This window comes from Chrysochloris asiatica, unplaced genomic scaffold (genome assembly GCF_000296735.1).
Source record: "Chrysochloris asiatica unplaced genomic scaffold, ChrAsi1.0 scaffold00042, whole genome shotgun sequence".
In the NCBI taxonomy this organism is placed as follows: Eukaryota; Metazoa; Chordata; class Mammalia; order Afrosoricida; family Chrysochloridae; genus Chrysochloris; species Chrysochloris asiatica.
In genome coordinates this window covers 7,367,753-7,387,312 of record NW_006408560.1, presented here as the reverse complement: position 1 = coordinate 7,387,312, position 19,560 = coordinate 7,367,753, and the positions used below count along the sequence as shown (strand labels likewise).

General features: G+C 37.4%; 1 protein-coding gene across 1 annotated transcript in view; it reads left to right on the top strand.

Moving 5' to 3' along the window:
- Nucleotides 1-3,948: 3,948 nt before the first annotated feature.
- The window catches only part of HORMAD1 (HORMA domain containing 1), a 30,514-nt gene continuing 14,902 nt past the window's right edge, over nt 3,949-19,560 (top strand). The window contains exons 1-11 of the mRNA XM_006861703.1: nt 3,949-3,993; nt 5,098-5,242; nt 7,851-7,914; nt 8,328-8,364; nt 10,234-10,254; nt 10,530-10,556; nt 13,018-13,085; nt 13,510-13,661; nt 16,773-17,020; nt 19,308-19,374; nt 19,451-19,515. Coding sequence (XP_006861765.1) covers nt 3,949-3,993; nt 5,098-5,242; nt 7,851-7,914; nt 8,328-8,364; nt 10,234-10,254; nt 10,530-10,556; nt 13,018-13,085; nt 13,510-13,661; nt 16,773-17,020; nt 19,308-19,374; nt 19,451-19,515 — 939 coding nt within the window. The remainder of the gene's footprint in view (nt 3,994-5,097; nt 5,243-7,850; nt 7,915-8,327; nt 8,365-10,233; nt 10,255-10,529; nt 10,557-13,017; nt 13,086-13,509; nt 13,662-16,772; nt 17,021-19,307; nt 19,375-19,450; nt 19,516-19,560) is intronic.

Here is a 19,560-nt window from a genome sequence, read left to right as displayed (position 1 = left end):
TGGAGACAGCCTAAGTGCCCATCAACTGAAGAATGGATAAACAAACTGTGGTACATACACACAATGGAATATTATGCTACCTTGAAGAATAACAAGGAGGCTGCAAGCCACTGCATAACATGGATGAACCTTGAGGACATCATGTTAAGTGAAATTAGTCACAAAAGGAGAAATACTGCATAGGACCACTACTGTAAAAGACTAAGAAAAAGAACCCATACTAAATTTTTTGCTGGCTACTGGGATGTGGGGAGTTGGGTGACGGGAAGGAGGGGACAGTGGAGCACAGGGTAGGGAATAGACACAGGATAGTTTGGTTGCTAGGGAGGGGGGCAATATACAAGAAGGGGAAGGGGAATGGAAAAACAAAGGGGATGGGAGAACAATTAGGTTTGCATTGGCTAAGTAGGACAGAGGTAAATAATGATGTATGTATGCACAACCTTGGAACAACAGGGCTCTGGGATAAAGGATTGAGACATGGTTGGAATCAGGAAAAGGGGGGAAATAATGTTAAGATGTTTGGCTGTCTTATGAATCTTGGTATCCCTGGCATACCATTATAAAATAGACACTTGAGGGGGAGAGAAAGGCTAGCCAAAAATATCACCATAGAAAGCTTGTAAGTCCGTCTTCTGCCTATAACTGATTGGAATACCTATAATGGGGCTACAACGTGCCCAGTCAAGGAGGCTTCCTGTGGAGTTTCTGCATTACATAAGACCATAGGTCTAATCCTGAACAGCATCCAAAATCTTCAGAGGAGGGAAATTTCCACTTAAAAGGACAAGCAGACCAGCTTGGAGTGGCCAGAAGAACAGAAGATACTTCATGAAAGAAAGACTGACAGGAAAAAGACAAAACAATATAAGCAGAACAACTGATTACTACAAGAACAAGCAAGTTGCTTGCCCTGGAGACATCAAGACAAGTGGTCGGGTCCCCTCAGAGAAAACCCCCTTTCAAGATTAAGACTCAATGGGAATACAATGATTGGTGGCCATGTTCGCCACTGATAAGGGGAAGTGAGGGAAAAACAGCAGTGACCCTGCTAGCTAAGCCTTACAACATTTAATAGACTCCTGCGAATCCTGGTGGAGACTTGGTTGGCCAGCAGTGTGGCAAGACCTGGGGACTCTTTGGACCAGAGTCAGTGACATAGCCACAGATAACTAGAGTGGAGAGTCAAGTGTCTAGCTAATAAGAAGAGAGGGCATATGCACAAGAACACCCACACTTGCAGACAATACCCACTTGACCTGGCTTCAATAACTGGTTGATCAGAGCTTAACTAGAAGAAGAAAGAAGAGGGATAAAAAGAATAAATGACCTACACTTATGGATGCAGTAGCTCAAAAGAGGGAACAAATCTTTATAGCAAGGATCATTCCCACCCCTCCATACACAGAGTAGACAGGGTTGGGCAACTTGGATATTGGCTACCCAAAATGGGAGGGTTTCAAAGGCAAGAAGTGACTGGCTTACAAGCTTTCAAGAGGGAATCTAGATCCAGAGGGTGTGGAGGAAGGTAGAATCTCCACTGAGCAGTATCCAATCTGTCTAGGTGGGACTGATGAAAGGAAATGCGGATAGGTCTCTTGTGATACAATAGTGGATAATTGTTACCAGGACTGATTGTGAGGCTTAGAAATGTAAAGGTAGACGTTTTGTAGCAAGGAGGGGAGTGATTAACTTTGAAGTCTAGGAGCGAAGGTCCCTTGGACCATCAAGGGAGAAAAGCAAAGAGCGGGACCATACCCAGAGAAGCAGTGATGCCAGAGATAGAGACAGAGATTATGATGTGGAGAGATGGAGCAGCTGGGGACTTTAGACCCAGAGAGTGAGAGAGGGAAGAGCTGTGTGCTGAAGACCGGGTGGGTGGGTGGGGTGGGTGTGGGGGGCAGGCTTGCAGGGTGTACACTGTGGTTAGTTGATGATTCATGGAGGGGATTATAACCATGGCAATGAAACAATGTATGATAGGATGAGTATAAAACTAATGTTCTCCCATGTAAATTATCACATAATTCACAATAAAACATTAAAAAAAAAAGAACATCTCCAGATTAGTCATGAGGTACAACACTGTCTGTGATATGATAATATCCATGTTCCTACAGACAAGGAGCTCTGGTAGCATAGTGGTTACAAATCGGGCTGCGAACCGCAAGGTCAGCAGTTCGAAACTACCAGCTGCTCCGCGGGAGAAAGATGAGGTGTTCTGCTCCCATAAAGATTTACAGCCTCGGAAACCCTGTACAGGGTAGCTATGAGTCGGAACCGCCTCCACAGCTGCCACCACCACAGGAAAGACCAGTTAATACTACTATTATTCAAATTTACACACCAACAACTAAAGCCAGTTAGGATGAAATAGAAGAATTCTATCATCTTCTTCAACCTGAAATGGATCAAACATGTTATCAAGGTGTATTGAACATTAATGGTGATTGGAATGCAAAGGTTGGGAGCAAAAAGGAAGTATCAGTAGTTGGAAAATATGGCCTTGGTGATAGAAATGATGCTGGAGATCGCATGATAGAATTCTGAAAAATCAACCATTTGTTCATTTCAAATACTTTCTTTAGACAGCATAAAAGATGACTATACACATGGACCTTGCCAGATGGAATACACAGAAATCAAATTGACTACATCTGCAGAAAGAAATGATGGAAAAGCTCCATTTCATCAGTTAAAACAAGGCCAGGGGCAGATTGTGTAACAGACCATCATTAATTGCACATATACAAATTCACAAGAGGCACTCACTCGTCTATGCCAAGAAATTTGGACGACAACTATCTGGCCAACTGATTGGAAGAGATCCTTATTTGTGTCCATTCCAAAGAGAAGCTGTGGACAGAATTCCCAACGGAATGTGAAATCACTGGACAATAATATCTTTGATATCCTATGTGAGTAAAGTTTTACTAAAGGTAATACAGAAAAGCCTGCAAGCATACATTGACAGAGAACTTCCAGAGGTTCAAGCCAGATTCAGAAGAGGCCGTGGAATGAGGGATATCATTGCTGATGTCCGAAGAAGCTTGGTTGAAAGCAGAGAATATCAGAAAGATGTTTACCTGTGCTTTATTGACGATCCAAAGGCTTTTGATTGTGTGGATCATGACAAGCTATGGACAACATTGCGAAATATGAGTATTAAGGAACACTTAATTGTGCTCATGAGGAATCTGTACATACATCAAGAGGCAGTTGTTCAAATAGAACATGGGAACACTGAATGATTTAAAATTAAGAAAGGTGTGCAACAGGGTTGTATTCTTTCACCGTACTTATTCAACCTGTATGCTGAGCAAATAATCTAAGAAGCTAGGTTATATCAAGAAAAACATGGCACCAGGATTGAAGGAAGACTCATTAACAACCTGTGATATGCAAATGATATAACCTTGCTTGCTGAAAGTGAAGAGGCCTTAAAATATTTACTGATGAAGATCAAAGAGCACAGCTTCAGTATGGATTGCCTCTCAATGTAAAGAAAACAAAAAGTCTCAGCACTGGACCAATAAACAACATCTTATCAATGAAGAAAAGATTGAAGTTGTCAAGGACTTCATTCTTCTTGGATCAACTATCAACACTCATGGAAGCAGCAATCAAGAAATAAGATGACGTATTACATTAGGCAAATCTGCTGCACAAGACCTTTTTAAAGTGTTGAAGAACAAAGATGTCAGCTTGAAGACTAAGTTGTGCCTGACCCAAGCCATGGTATTTTCAGTAACCTCATATGATGTGAAAGCTGGACAGTGAATAAGGAAGACCGTAGAAAAATTGATGCTTTTAAGTGATGGTGTTGGATGAGAATATTGAAAGTGTCATGGGCTGCCAAAAGAACCAACAGATCTGTGTTGGAAGAAGTGCAGCCAGAGTGCTCCTTAGAGGCCAGGATGGCCAAACTTCGTCTCTCATACTTCAGACATGTTGTCAGGAGGAACCATTCGCTGGAAAAGTTTATCATGTTTGGTAAGGTGGAGAGCCAGAGAAAAAGAGAAGATCCCTCAGCAAGATAGATTGGCAAAGTGGCAGCATTAATGGGCTCAAGCGTGGCAGCAATTGTGAGGTTGGCCCAGGATCGGGCAGTGTTTCATTCTGTTGTGAATAGGGTAACTATGAGTCGGTACTGACTTAATGGCTACCTAACAACAACATACATATATAGGAGTTCTGGTGTAGCACTGTGGTTTGATGCACCAGACTGGAAAGCCATTTGAACTGTAAGGTCGGTGGATCTAGCTCACCAGAGTTTCTTCGGAAACCCTATACAGGGTTGCTATGGGTCGGAACCTACTTGACGGCACTTAACAACAACAACATAGATATATAAAGTAGGAGTCAACTGTTTGAGGGTTTAATGATATCAGAAACTCCATGCTTTAAGAATGAAAATATTTGCTAAACTGTTTTGAATTAATTTAAAAATCTATTGGATGTTTGATGTATTGCATTAAATCACTGGTTCAAATTTTACTTACATTGTTGTTATTATTGTTGTTGGATATCCTCAAGTAATTAAATTAGATTCTGTTATTTTAATGAAATTATTTTTCAGAGCAGCCCACTCCTGGAGAATGAATATCAACATGCCCCAGTGTATGTTTGCACAGGATTTTGTATGGACAGTTACCTGTGTTAAACATATTCAGTGACTAAAAAGGAAACTAAAAATCGATAACACACAGATAACCTGCAAAGAGAATTCTTAACAAGACTCTTAAGCACTTTTTGCATGTTATCTTTAGGCTGCTATCCTGAAATACCTTCACATCTTAGAAGTCGTGTCTACTTCCTGGAAATTACCAATCTATGGGGAGGGATTCTTTTGGAAAGCCCTGGTATGGCGTTGTAGGATAAAGCACTGAACCGCAAGGTTAGTTTGAACTGCAAGGTGGGCAGTTCAAACTCACCAGATGCTCCTCAGAAACCCTCTACAGGGTCACTGTGAGTCAGAAACAACTCAATGACACTTAAAAACCACAACATGCTTATACAAAATTAGATCTATTTTAAGTTCTGGAAAATTTTAATTTTCTAATTCAATAAAATGTTTTCATTTCTCTTGAATTTTAGAGTGCATTGATATTTCCCAATAAAATATCAACTGAGCAGCAGTCTTTGGTGTTAGTAAAGAGGCTCCTAGCAATTTCAGTATCCTGTATCACGTATTTGAGAGGAATATTTCCAGAACGTGCTTATGGAACAAGATACCTAGATGGTAATGTGATACTTATTTTTAAACTTTTTAAAAAATGTTTTTACTTTTGTTTGCTCTAAAACTATAACCTTTGAATATAGATTTAAGTCTGTTTTTTTAATAATAGATTTAAGCTATGAGTCAGTTATGAGTCATAGTGACCCTACAAGACAGGATTATCCCCATCGGGTTTTCAAGGCTGTAAATCTTTACAGAAGCAGACTGCCACATTTTTCTCCCACAGAACGGCAGGTGGATTCAAACCTCCAACCTTTCAGTTAGCAGTCAAGTGTCTTAATCATTGTACCACCAGCGTGCCTAACAATGACTCTAAGATACAATTCACAGACCATATAATTCTGTCTTTCCACAAATTATTTAATTTTTTAAAAAAAGCTTTTATTGAGTGATAGTCTACATGGCAGAACATCAGTTTTGCACTCAACCAATCTCATCTTGTTTCATTGTAATGATTACAATCTCCTTTTTTGATATAGACAAGAACACATAGGAATATATAATCATTTAAACAACCAAAGGGCACCGTTTGCAAACCAGCCTCCTGTTTGTCAGCACACAGCCTTTCTCTTTCCATGATTCTAGAATCCTCAAATGGTCTATCTTGCCATGCCATCGCCTCTGCCTCCGTCTCTGGTGTTAGGAGCCCATATTCTGCTCATACTCTTCCCTCTTGCTGGTCCTAGGGTTCTCGGTACCTGGAATGTAAGATTAACTACTTCCCCTTTTTTTATTACACATCTTCTACCTTTACAATTGTGACAATCGCAATTAGTCATGATAATAATTACTATTAAAAGAATCCTATCCCCATCTTCTTTCACTTGACCCATCTAGACAAGATAGAAACGATTCAGTGTGGATTCTACCTTCCCCCAGTCTCTCTGAAACTAAACTCCTTCATGAAACTTCATACCTTTATATTGTTGTTATTGTTAAGTGCCATCGAGTAAGTTTCGACCCATAGCAACCATGTATAGTGTTTCCAAGGAGTGGCTGGTGAGCTTGAACTGCCAACCTTATGGTTCAAATGGACCTTGCAGTACAGTGCATTGATAGCCCCCCTATTTTAGGTATCCAGTGTCTGAGTTGCCCATCCCTATCAACACTGCGTACTGATGGGATATGCTTGCATCTTGATTTGAAGACTCCTTCCCTCTAAGATAGTATTTTGTGCTACTACATCTGTAAGTTATGGAATCCTGGTGTGGCACTGTGAGTAAATGCACTGGACTGCAAAGTCTGTTTGAATCACAAGGTTGGTGGTTCAAACTCATCAGCTGCTCCTCGGAAACCCTGTATGGGGTCACTATGGGTCAGAACCCACTCGACTGCATTTAACAACATCTATAAGTTAAAGTCAAGTTCATCAAATTGTAGTAATTTATACTTGTTTCCAGTATCAAATTTCTTTATCTTCTTTTAGTAGAGTTCTTTCTGATTGTCAAGCCATGCAAGCTAGATCAAATAGATACTATCTGCAAGTTTGGGCATTCTTGTGCACCTCCTCCCACATCATATCAGCTGGACAGTTTACTCTCAGCTCTAGATCTGCAGTGGCTAGGTCAGTGTCCACAGGCTCAGTGGTCCCAAGTCTCCTCAAACTTTGGGGCAGCCAGCCCTTCTGTCTCTCATCTCAAGGTCCCCAGGAGTCTGTCTTTCCACAAATTTTTGAAGCCCCCTTGTATTTTCCTTATTTTTCATACTAGGAACCTGAGGCTAAGAGATGCATTTAGTCTTTTTCACTGTGTTTCATGTTACTTCTCTGCAACATTCTTTGTCTTTGAGAGCCAGTTAATTTATTGGCCCTTGACAAACATTTTACCGGGATAAGGTCCATAACAAATATTCTAAGACTTTAGGATAATGAAAGCATTAAAGCATAGGATCCACACTGGACTTCGAACCACAGGGTCAGCAGTTCAAACCCAGTAGCTGCTTCTCAGAAACTCTATACAGCGTCTCAATGAATTGGAACTGACTTGACGACACTTAACAACAGTATAGCTTTTAAAAAAGACAATTTTTATACCCATGCATATGTATCTTAATCATTATTATACCGTAATGAGAACAATATCTCCGTATAGCCTTTCATCCTTATTTTTGGCTAATTAACAGCATTTAACAAAGACAGCAATATATGACTAATATCTATCATCTAAAAGTTCATGCCATTAATAACATAGTATATGGTGGTGGTGGTGGTTATGTGCCATGGAGTCTGTTCCGACTCATAGCAACCCTATATAGAGTTTCCAAGGCTGTAAATCTTTGTGGGAGCAGAAAGCCTCATCTTTCTCCCAAGGAGCACCTGGTTGATTAGAACTGCTTCTTAACATAGTATCTGTTGTTGTTGTTAAGTGCTGTTGAGCCAGTTTTGACACATAGCAAACCTGTATAGAGTTTCCAAGGAGCAGACAGTGAGTTTGAACCACTGCCCATGCCGTTCAAACAAACCTTCAGGTCGAGTGCTTATCCTACAGCACCACACCAGGATTCCTAACATAGTATATAGCTGGTAAAAAAATATTTATAAATTTCTAGTTGTTACTATTCATATGTACTGTTCTTAAAATAATGGTCTTTATATCATCATTTTTGTGTTTAGATTTTTCTGTCAAAATTCTGAGAGAAGATAAAAATTGTCCAGGATCTACACAGTTAGTGAAGTGGTAAGTAAAAGAACACTTAAAGATAGAAAAAAAATTTTTTTTTCATAAATCTTATTTTTTTTTCTCTTGCTTAACTCAATTTTAGTGATTCCTCTTTTAACACTGGACACTGATACTGCAAATATTTGCATTAGTTTCCATTTTTCATGCCCACAGAAGCGTAGTATTTTCAGGCCCAATTTTTCTATTATTGCTGTCCAAAAATAGCTTACATATTTTATGTTCCCTACCAGCATTTTATATTCTGCCACATTGTTTTTTGTTTGTGTATGTATGTTTGATCTAGTTAATTAGAAGAGAACTTGAATAAGAAATTGTGTATTAGTTAGTATTGAGGTACTATGGATATTTGTGAAAAGAACTTTATTCTCTAGAAATGCATTCCATCTAAATAAGAAACTTTCTTTTTCTAGGATGCTAGGTTGCTATGATGCCTTACAGAAAAAATATGTAAGTTTTTTACTATCTTTTTTTTTTTTTTTTACAGTTTACATTCAGCATTTCTAACAGCAATTACTTTGTAGTTTAACTAACTTGGGCAGAGGCCAGTATAAATTACTAAAAAGTTTGAACATTTAAATATTTTAAAACAAATATTAGCTCCTGTAAAGCTAGTGAAATTAATAAACAAAATTTGCCAAGCCAGTCTTGATTGTTTAAGAATCATTGTATTAGTAACACATATTAATTTATGAAAATTAATGATTTTTAAGTCTTTAAAAATATGTATTCACTTAATTCCACATGCTTTCTACTTTGTTTATACTATTAATTTAATAACTATTTCTTTATAAGCATTCAAACATCAATTTCCATATACTTATGGAGTCAATTCTGACTCAGAAAGACCCTATAGCACAGAGTAGAATAGCTCCACAGGGTTTCCAAGGCTGTAAGTCTTTACCGAAGCAGACTGCTTCATCTTTCTCCCGAGGAGCAGCTGGTCTAGGTTAAATTTATCATAAATTCTGAATTAATGAAATTTCAACTCATGAGGTCTTATTATAGATTTAGGAGCCTTTTTGCATACTTAGTATATGTTTATCAGCATATATAAAGAAGTCCAGCCCTGGGAAAAATTGTGAAGAGGACACATTTTTTAACCATGGTTCCTAACCACCCTTTTACAGGCACAGAGTAAGCATTGCGTGCTTGTTATATGCTAAATAGATATTCTGGGTAGAAGCTGGGTAAGTTCGTAATGGTCAACAAGACAAAAAGGATCCCTTCTATTGTGGGAAAACAGTCATTTAAACAGTCATCAGATAATTCCCAATAGTGTTAAATGCCATTAAAATTCTTAGAAAAAGTGATGAAGTAAATGAAGAGATAGGGGGAATGTCTCTGAGGAGGTGGCATTTAAACTGAGACCTGAATAAGAAGAAACCAGCCAGACAATGATTTGGAGAGGGAATATTACTGGCAAAGAGGAATACAAAATCTTGGATGGGAATTAGAGAGTTCAAGGGGAAAAAAGGTTAGTATGACTAGAGTACAATGAATAGTGAAGGAGAGTTGCCTAGAGGGATAGGCAGGTATTTGGGACTGAGTAGGTAAGGATTTTTATAGTAGATGCAAAGAAAGTCTGTTTTAAGTTTTTAAGTAAATATGTAACAACATCTTATTTGTATTTGAATGTTTTTAAAATCACTCTGACTGCTATTTAAAGAACCTACTGTAGAAAGAGAATTAAGATTGTAATACAGAGAACAGCACTGAGGCCATTACTATAGTCCTCATGAAAAGTAATGGTCGTTTAAGCAAGGACATCAACTAAAAAAAAAAAAAAAAACACAGGTGTAAGTAGAGTTATTTCAATCTGTTGATGGATTGCTTGTGGAATATAAGATCAAAATCAATGACTTAGATTTTTGGCAGATCACTTGAGTAAGTAATTTCCTATGATTTTCCTGGTCATAAGATCTCTAAAGTCTTTTTCCTTTCTTATGTGTTAAGCATCATGAACTCTTTACTTTTTACTCTTTTCCAAACATATGCTCACATTGGCAAATTTTAAATGTGTTATTTTACAATACAACATATATTTTCCTTTTAATTGCTTGTAATGCCCTTGTTTGCTTAAGTCAATAAAATAAAGTGCAGGCATGAATTTCAACTATCAGTATGTCAAATATGAATAGATATTTTAGGGTACAAGGAAACATGAACAGTATTATCTTTTGTGTGTGATATGAAGCTTATCTTCTACAATACTTATTTAGGAATAAATGTTTAAATAAGACAAACAATTCTTATGATCAATCATAAAAAATGTTTTATAAAATACAAGTAAGATTTTTTTTCTGTGTTGTATTTCAGCTAAGGATGGTTGTTCTAGCTGTAAGTATTTTAAGACATGTTCTTTTTCCAAATTATCAAATGTGACCTTGATTAATTAAATAACACTGAAACCATCAATAGATTATGTCAATTTATTCAAACAACTGATTTATTAGAAACAATAACAAACTAATATTTAGGAAGGTTGCTTTTTTTTTTTTTTTTTTTTCTCTCTGCTTTGTTGAGTTCACTTAATAATTTAACCTAAATATTCAATTTAGTACTTCTTGAATACATAGCCCTAGAAAACTCATGTGTAAATTATTTTTAAATAGGTGTACACCAATCCAGAAGACCCACAGGTAGGTGTGCTTGAGTTTGTAAAGAAATATAATACCTCTAATGTCTAAAAAGAATATAAAACTCTGATAGAATCTTACACTTTTAATTGTGCTTTAACCAATACACTTTCATGAATTTTTCCACATTTGAACTTTTCTGAGATAAAGCATGATCTGTATTGTTAACTCTAATCAGATTAATAAATTTAATGCAAGAGAGATTGTAACTGATTCTAGGCCACAAAGCTAGAAATTTTAAGAAATAACCTATATCTGTGATTTCTGGTTCTTTACAATAGTCCTTATATAGAATTATGAAAGGGCTTAAATTTGAGGAAAATAAGGAACTCATCCTTAAACTTTGAATATCTCTCCCAGTCCAATCACATCCACCTGCTTATCTGATAATTAAGGGAAAGACAAGAGGACAAGAAATGGAAGGGAAAAACAGAAGTAAAAAATAAGGAAAGATCTATTGAGTGCTTATTATATACTAGACTCTGTTCTTTGGGGCTTTATATGGGGTAGGCATAGCTCATTTGTTCACTACAACCTCAGTGTTAGTACATGATCATTTCCACTTTACAAATAAGAAAGCCAAACTACAACGAAACTTATCTAGGGTTAACAGTGGCAGAAACGGCAGAGCCAAGATTTGAACATAGAAAAGGCCAGTTCATGATCTGGTTGCTTAGCCATTACACTCTAGCTGTTACAGTATAGTATTTCATTCAGTCATAGAGAAGCAGATTTAAACTTATTTTTTTTTTAAAAGAGAGCTGATCCCTATCCCTATGTGAGAATTAAAATGCAAAGAAAGAAAGCAATAAAAATACTATAGCTATAGTAATACTTGCCTTTGAGTTGTGGTGTTGGAGGAGAATACTGAAAGTGCCATGGACTGCCAAAAGAACCAATAGATCTGTTTTGGAAGAAGTGCAGCCAGAGTGCTCCTTGGAGGCCAGGATGGCTAAACTTCATCTCTCCTACTTTGGACATATTGTCCGGAGGAAACAATCGCTGGAGAAGGATGTCATGCTGGGTAGGGTGGAGGGTCAGAGAAAAAGAGGAAGACCCCCAACGAGATGGATCAGCCAGGTGGCATCATTGATGGACTCAGGTGTGGCAGCGGTAGTAAGGTTGGCCCAGGATCGAACATTGTTTCGTTTTGCTGTGCATAGGGTCGCTATGAGTCGGTTCCGACTCGATGGCACCTGACAACAACAACAATAGTAATACTGGAAATCTGTCTTCTTTTATACTTATGTATATAATCAATGTTTAGTATGTATCCACACTGGTGTGGCACTGTAGGGTAAGCACTGAACTGTAAGGTTAGTTTGAACCACAAGGCTGGTGGTTCAAACCCACCAGCTGCTCCTCCGAAACGCTATACTGGGTTGCTATGAGTTAGAACCAACTCAATGGCACTTAAACACAAAAGTATGTGTCCACAGTAACAAAGCAGATTATTTGGGCAAAGGCTTTGAATTAACTGATTGTTCAGGGAAATGTTCATTTATTTTCAAGTATTTTGTAGTTGTACATTTTTTCATTGAGTAAAAGGGCAACTTTATTGATGTACCAGTAAAAATAGCATTTATTGAATACTTATAGTGTGCACTTGATACATATTCACAACCACCAGTGAAACAGTTTTCAATTCCTTTTCTTAGTTGGAGAAACCGAAACTAAAAAAGCTTAAATTACTTTCCTGTGATTATAATATAGCAAGGATTTAAGTCCTCTACTCAGGAGGGACCAGTCACTGGAGAAGGATATTATGTTTGGTAAGGTGGAGGGCCAGAGAAAAAGAGGAAGACCCCCAGCGAGATGGATTGGCAAACTGGCAGCATCAGTGGGCTCAAGCGTGGCAACAATTGTGAGGTTGACCCAGGATTGAGCAGTGTTTCATTCTGTTGTGCACAGGGTCGCTATGGGTCAGAATCAGCTCAACAGCACTTAACAACAACTTAGCCAATCTAAGGAACTCTGGTAGCGTAGTGCTTACAAGTCAGACTGCTAACCTTATGGTCAGCAGTTCGAAACTAGCAGCAGTTCCGTGGGAGAAAGATGAAGCTTTCTGCTCCCATAAAGATTTACAGCCTCAGAAACCCAATGCTGGGTCACTATGAGTTGGAACTGACTCCACGGCACACCACCACCACCACCACTTAGCCAATCTGCTGAGGTATGCTATGCTGCCTCCCTTATCTGCCTGCTAAGGAGTTCCTTCCATGTAATATATATAACTTACATTACCATGAGTAGGAGAACATAAACATATCTGCCCAAGAGGAACAAAAAAATCCAGACCACAGGACTCCACTATTAGGACTTTAAAACCATTAGATTAACATGATTTTAAAGCCTATAGGAAAAATTATCAAATGAACATTAAGAATTATACAAAAGCAATATATCACAATTTTGCAGCCAGTATTATATAATAATTGTATAACTGCAATGTTTTCTATTTAAGACAATTTCAGAATGTTACCAATTTAAATTCAAGTACACCAATAATGGACCAATAATGGACTTCATAAGGTATTGTCCTATAGTTTGTTTTTGCATTATAGACTACCACTTACTCATAGCTAAACTTCAGAATTAATTATAAACTTCTCACAGATTCCCAACTATCAAGGCATATAATACATACTTGGAGTAATTAATTATATACTATTTTAATTGTGGGAACAGAGCCAAAGAGTAGGAACCTACTGTATGCTTGCTTGATAATAAATATAACTAGCATCCATCATTTGTTTCATTTAGTACCTTTATAAAATGTATATTTAATTTAAATAAAATGGAGTTATTTGTTTATAATAATGATATTAGTGGCATTAGCTATATATTTTAATATAATAAAGACACATTTTGAATGATAACTTCCAACTTGATAATATAATGCTCTAATAGGAATCAGATCTTAAATAGTAAAAGAAATTGTGTGATTCTTTTCTAGTAAAACCCAAAACAACAGATCTAGCATGTCACCTGCTGACACCAAGAAAGCAAGTATGCTCCTTGTTCGCAAAATTTATGTTCTAATGCAAAATCTGGGACCTCTGCCTAATGATGTTTGTTTGACCATGAAACTTTTTTACTATGATAAAGGTACTATTTGTAAAACTTTTTTTTTTTTTTTTTAGTTAGTATCTGTAGGCTTGTTTATTATTGAAGCAATCAATTTCCATTCTAATTTAGATAAATGTTTTAAAACACCTAAGTTGTTATTATTTTTATAAATCATAAAATTTATATTTAATATCAGTATTTAAAAACTAAAGGTTCAAGTAAGTAGACTTTAAAATATATACAAACTTCTCTAGTGATAAAACCTATCCATGTAAGGTACAACCTCATTCAAAATCACAGAAATGCAACAGTGAGATACAGTTTTTTCACGTATCAGATTGGTAACACTTGCAAAACCATTATACTAGCAAAGGTGTTGGGAACCAGACATTTTTATACACTCTTTGGGGGACTGTACGAAGGAGTTTCAAAAAGTTTGTGGAAATTTTCCATTATCTTTTAATTCATTTTTCTACGAACTTAGGTATAACATTTGTAAAGGACAGTTTGTCAGTATGAAAATTTTGAATGCTTATTCTCTTTAATCCATGCAGTCTATGGCTATAAAAATAGTTTGAGAATATACTTGCACAAATATACAGGGTTATATATTATAAGTATGTTCAATATAACATTGGTTAAGATAGGAACAAACTATGAACAACCTAATTGCCAATCATTGAGGGATTAAATCAATTATAGTGTGATTATGATGTAATGGTTAGGTGTCATTCTGTCTAGTTGGTTCTGACACATGGTGACCCTGTGCACAACAACAAAATACTGACCAGTCCTGCACCATCCTTAAAATCCTTGTTACACTTGAGCGCACTGCTACTGCCACTGTGCCAATACTATGCATCCATTTAAAAGAATGTGTTGATAAATTAAGTTACCCAAGAGATATTAGTAAATTTAAAAAGGTACATACATAATAGTATGATCTCATTTGCATTCCTAAGGATGGAAATATGAGATCTTTTACATGCATAATATCTTCTAGAAGCACATAAAGCAACAATAATAATAAAAGCTAGCATTATGTGCTAGTTCTATTCTGGGCTTTTAATACATTTTAATTCATTTAATGCCCACAGTAAACCTATGAGGCTGTGTCACTGCTATCTAGTCCATTCTGACTCATAGTGACCCTATAGGACAAAGCAGAATCATCCATCGGGTTTCCAAGTCTGTAATCATATTTGAGGCAGACTGCCACGTCTTTCTCCCATAGAGCAGCTAGTGGATTTGAACTGCCAATCTTTTGGATAGCAGCTGAGCACCAACCAATGTGCTACCAGGGCACCTTTCCAATGAGATTGTTGTTAATTGTTGTCAAGTTAATTCCAACTCATAGCGACCCTGTATAGGATTTACAGGGAGCACCTGGTAGATTTGAACCAATGATTTTTTGGTTAGCAGTCCAGTGCTTATCCTACAGTGTCACACTAGGCAAGTACTATTATTTCCCCCATTTAACAGAGGAGGAAATCGAATCAGATATAATATATATAATTTGTTGAAGGTCACACAGCCAGTCAAGTTAAGAAAACAAAAGTTTAACTTTAGGAAATACAATGGGGTGATTTTTACTTCTTATTTTATGTCCTTCTATAGGTAGCCTAGTGGTTACAAGTCAGGCTGCTAACCTCAAGGTCAGCAGTTTGAAACTATCAGCTGTTCCATGAGAGAAAGATGAGGCTTTCTGTTTCTGTGAAGATTTATAGCCTCAGAAACCCTATTCAGGGTTGCTATGAGTCAGAACCGACTTCACTGCACACACCACCACCACTGTGGGTTGTTGTGCAAAGTTGGTTTGAACCGCAAGGTTGGTGGTTCAAGCTTACCAGCTGCTCCTGGGAAACTCTATACAAGGTCACTGTGAGTCAGAACCGACTCAACAGCACTTAACAACAACAACATACTATTTGAGGAGCCCTAGTGTGGCATCATAAGGAGCTCTAGTAGCGTAGTGGTTACGAATCGGCCTACTAAGCTCAGGGTCAGCATTTCAAAACTACCAGATGTTCCATGGGAGAAAGATGAGGTTTTCTGCTCCCGTAAAGATTTACAGCCTCAGAAACCCTGAACAGGGTTGCTATGAGTCAGAACCAACTCCACGGCACATAACCACCACCACCAATGTGGCACCATAGGATAAGCACTTGCCCTCAAGGTTGGTTTGAACCACAAGGTCGGTAGTTCAAACTCACCATTTGCTCCTCAGAAACCATATACAGGGTCACTATGAGTCAGAACTGACTTAATAGCACTTAACAACAACAGCAACATACTACTTGAGGAGCCCCAGTATGGCATTGTAGGATAAGCACTGAACTGCTAACTGTTGAAACCTACCAGCTGCTTCTGAGAAACCCTGTACAGGGTTGCTTTGAGTCAGAACCTACTTGATGACACTTAACAACAGTATTATTTGAAAGGAATCCTGGTAGTGCTGAAAGATAAGCATTGGGCTTCTAGCCAAAAGGTCTGCAGTTCAAACCTAGCAGTCACTTATCAAGAAAGAGAGTAGACTTTCGGCTCCTATAAATATTTATAACCTCAGAAACCTTATACAGGGTGCCTAGAGTCAGAATTGATTTCGATGGCAGTAGGTTATATGAAAAGAAGCTCTGGTGATGCAGTGGGATCAGCATTGGACACCTAACCAGAAGATCAGTGGTTCAAATCCACCAGCCAGTTCTCAGGAGAAAGATGAGACTGTCTGCTCCCATAAAGATTTAGAGCCTTGGAAATCCCATGTAGGATTCCTATGAATTGGAATGGACTAGATGGCAGTGGAGAAACCTCATAAGGTTTGGTTAATACTATTTTAAAAAGAGCCTTGATGGTTCAGTGGTTAAGTATTTGCCTGATAATTGAAGAGTGAACAGTTTGAACCCATAAAGTTATCCACAGGAGAAACAGGGAAGTGTGCTTTTGTAAAGATTGGAAACTGTGGACCTTTGGAAACTGGAGTATAGTACTACCAGTCACCATGAGTCAGAATTGATTTGACAGCAATGGGTCTCTGAGTTTTTTGTGTCTATATTGTTTGAAACTTCTTCAATCTGTACATATTTTTATAATGCTAATAGTTTTCTTCAATTTAATTTAAAAAGCGTAGATTATGCTTACTTTTTTTTGCAGTTACACCACCAAATTACCAGCCTCCCGGTTTTAAGGATGGTAATTGTGAAGGAGTGCTATTTGATGGGGATCCAATGCATTTAAATGTGGGTGAAGTTCCAACACCTTTTCATGCCTTCAGAGTAAAAGTGACCACTGAGAAAGAACGAATGGAAAGCATTGATTCTGATCTACTGTCACAAAAAGTATCATTGAAAACACCATTATACAAAATCCTGATGGATGATGAAGAGGAGTATTATGTAAATGTGAGTATTTAAAAAGTTATAAAGTACAAACCAAACCCACTGCCATCCAATTGATTCTGACTTACAGAAACTTCTATAGAGGGTTTCTGAGGCTATCAATCTTTATGAGAACAGAAAGCCTCATCTTTCTCCTATGAAGTGATTAGTCTGTTTTAACCACTGACTTTGTTGTTAGTAGCCTAACGCCTAACCCACAGCACAACCAGGGCTCCTTTATAAAATATAAGGGGGCTTCAAAAAGTTCGTGAAAAAATTCCATTCTCTTTTCATTTCATTTTTGCACAAACCTTTGGTAGCCCCCTCATACAGTAGTTTATATAAATAATACATTATAATAAGCTTAAAGAATGTGCTATTGGTACCGTAGAATGTTGCTCTGGTAGCGTAGTGGTTACAAATCGGCCTGCTAACCTTAAGGTCGGCAGTTCAAAACTACCAGCTGTTCCGCAGGAGAAAGATGTGGTTTTCTGCTCCCGTAAAGATTTATAGCCTCGGAAACCCTGTGCAGGGTCACTATGAATCAGAACCGACTCCACGGTGCTTAACAACAACTACTACATTGTTGCTAGATGCTGTCAAGTCGGTTCCAACTCATATCAACCCTGCACAGGATTTTTGAGGCTGTAAATCTTTACAGAAGCAAAAAGCCTCATCTTCTCCCAAAGCATGTTTAAGCCTGAGGTTTTCAAACATTTTACTTGTTTCAAGTAACATTATACTCAGAAACTTAAAAAAACAACTATTCTAATTGAAGCAGAGAATGGTCCTAGAGGCCCAGTCCCTCATTGCCTTACTTACCCTTATTGTGGACTCTGAGGAAACACCATGAACTTTGGAACATAATTCAAAAACTCTTGAATTTTTAGCACATCCGTAAAACTTAATGCTGGAATCCTTTTTACAACGTCTGTCCTAAGTGCTCATGATAAGTCGCTGTCCTGAAGCATCCTGGAAGTTCCTGAAAAACAGGAAATATATTTTGTATATTTTTGTAATCCTCCTTTTTACCTAGCTAGAAGTCCTGGTGGTACTATAGGATAAGAACCAGATGGCTAACTGCAGGTCTGCAGTTCAACCACACCAGCTGCTCCTCGGGAGAAAGATGAGGTTTTCTGCTCCTTCAAAGAGCCTTGAAAACCCATACAGGGTCTGAATTGTGAGTTGGAATTGACTCGATCGCAGTGACTTGGGTTTGGTTGGTCTACCTACCTAGCACTTAGATTTGTAATCAGTGGATTCGCAAGTATCGCCTGAATGAATAGAAAATAAGTGTTGTGTTTCTGTTGTTGTTTACCGTACACACAGCATATGTGAAAGCTAGCATTGCTTGAATTTTTCAGCATTAACCTGATGTTCATTAATCTCATATTATTTTCTCTTGTCTCATTTTATTCTAAATTATCACATTGGTACTAATGTAGAAAGGCTGACTCTTCTGAATTAGGATTGTGGCCACATCTTTACAAATAAAAGATTCAACTTACATCAACCAATTTCCCCAAAAAACCTAAATCCTAGTGTTGTTTTATGAATAAATATGGTGGTGGTGGTTATGTGCCATGGAGTTGGTTCCAACTCATAGCAACCCTGTACAAGGTTTTCAAGGCTGTAAATCTTTATGGGAGCAGAAAGCCTCATCTGGGATTTATTTAACATTCTTTGAAATATTTAAAGTTATTATAATTAGATGTTAAATCTGTTACTATTCCAATTATACCATGACTGACTTCCACTAACTCTATGACGACGGGGTATATTCAGCGTCTATCCTAACATTTATACAGAAACTACAGAAGTGGTAGCTTGTTGGATAAATATGTTGAATTTAATGCCCTCAAACAATATTAAGATCTAAGGAGTCCAGGTATAATGCTGTTAAGTTAATCACTGGACCACTAACTTCAATGTTAGCAGTTCAAACCCACCAGCTGCTCCTTGGAAACCCTATCTATACAGGGTCTCTATGAATCAGAAATTACTTGACAACACTTAACAACAAAGCTTCTTAGAATCACCAGACATTTTTGAGAAAAGTTACATATTTTCCTCATTTGTCCTTAAAGCAATGCCACAAAGTAGAGAAAAACAGCATTGTATACTTTGGATAAACAGGTTGCTGTTTTGTAGTAATTGTTGGATCACTGCTATCTCTAACATGTTTAGGCAGTTGTAGTGTTATGTTTTATTTAACTATAACATAAAACAAATGTGTTAATAAATACTTCCTTCTAATTGTTTTAATGTCTTTTTAAAATGTGTCCGTTTTTCCCCCCATATAATTATGTAGACGGATTTTGACACTGAAACTAAAATGAAAGAGGAAAAAAAAACCTCTGGATCTTCAGAATTTGGAGGTAAGAAGCTAGTGAAAATGTAGATTAAGTCAATTCCTATTCAGTTTTGCACATCTAAATTTTTTTTTTCCCCCAGATTGTGAGGAAGATGAAACTATGAGGTCTAAGGAGAGTACAGATATTTCAGTTTCTCATTCTCAGGTACAAACATCTTAGTTCCCATTTTACTTTTTAAAATATATTGTT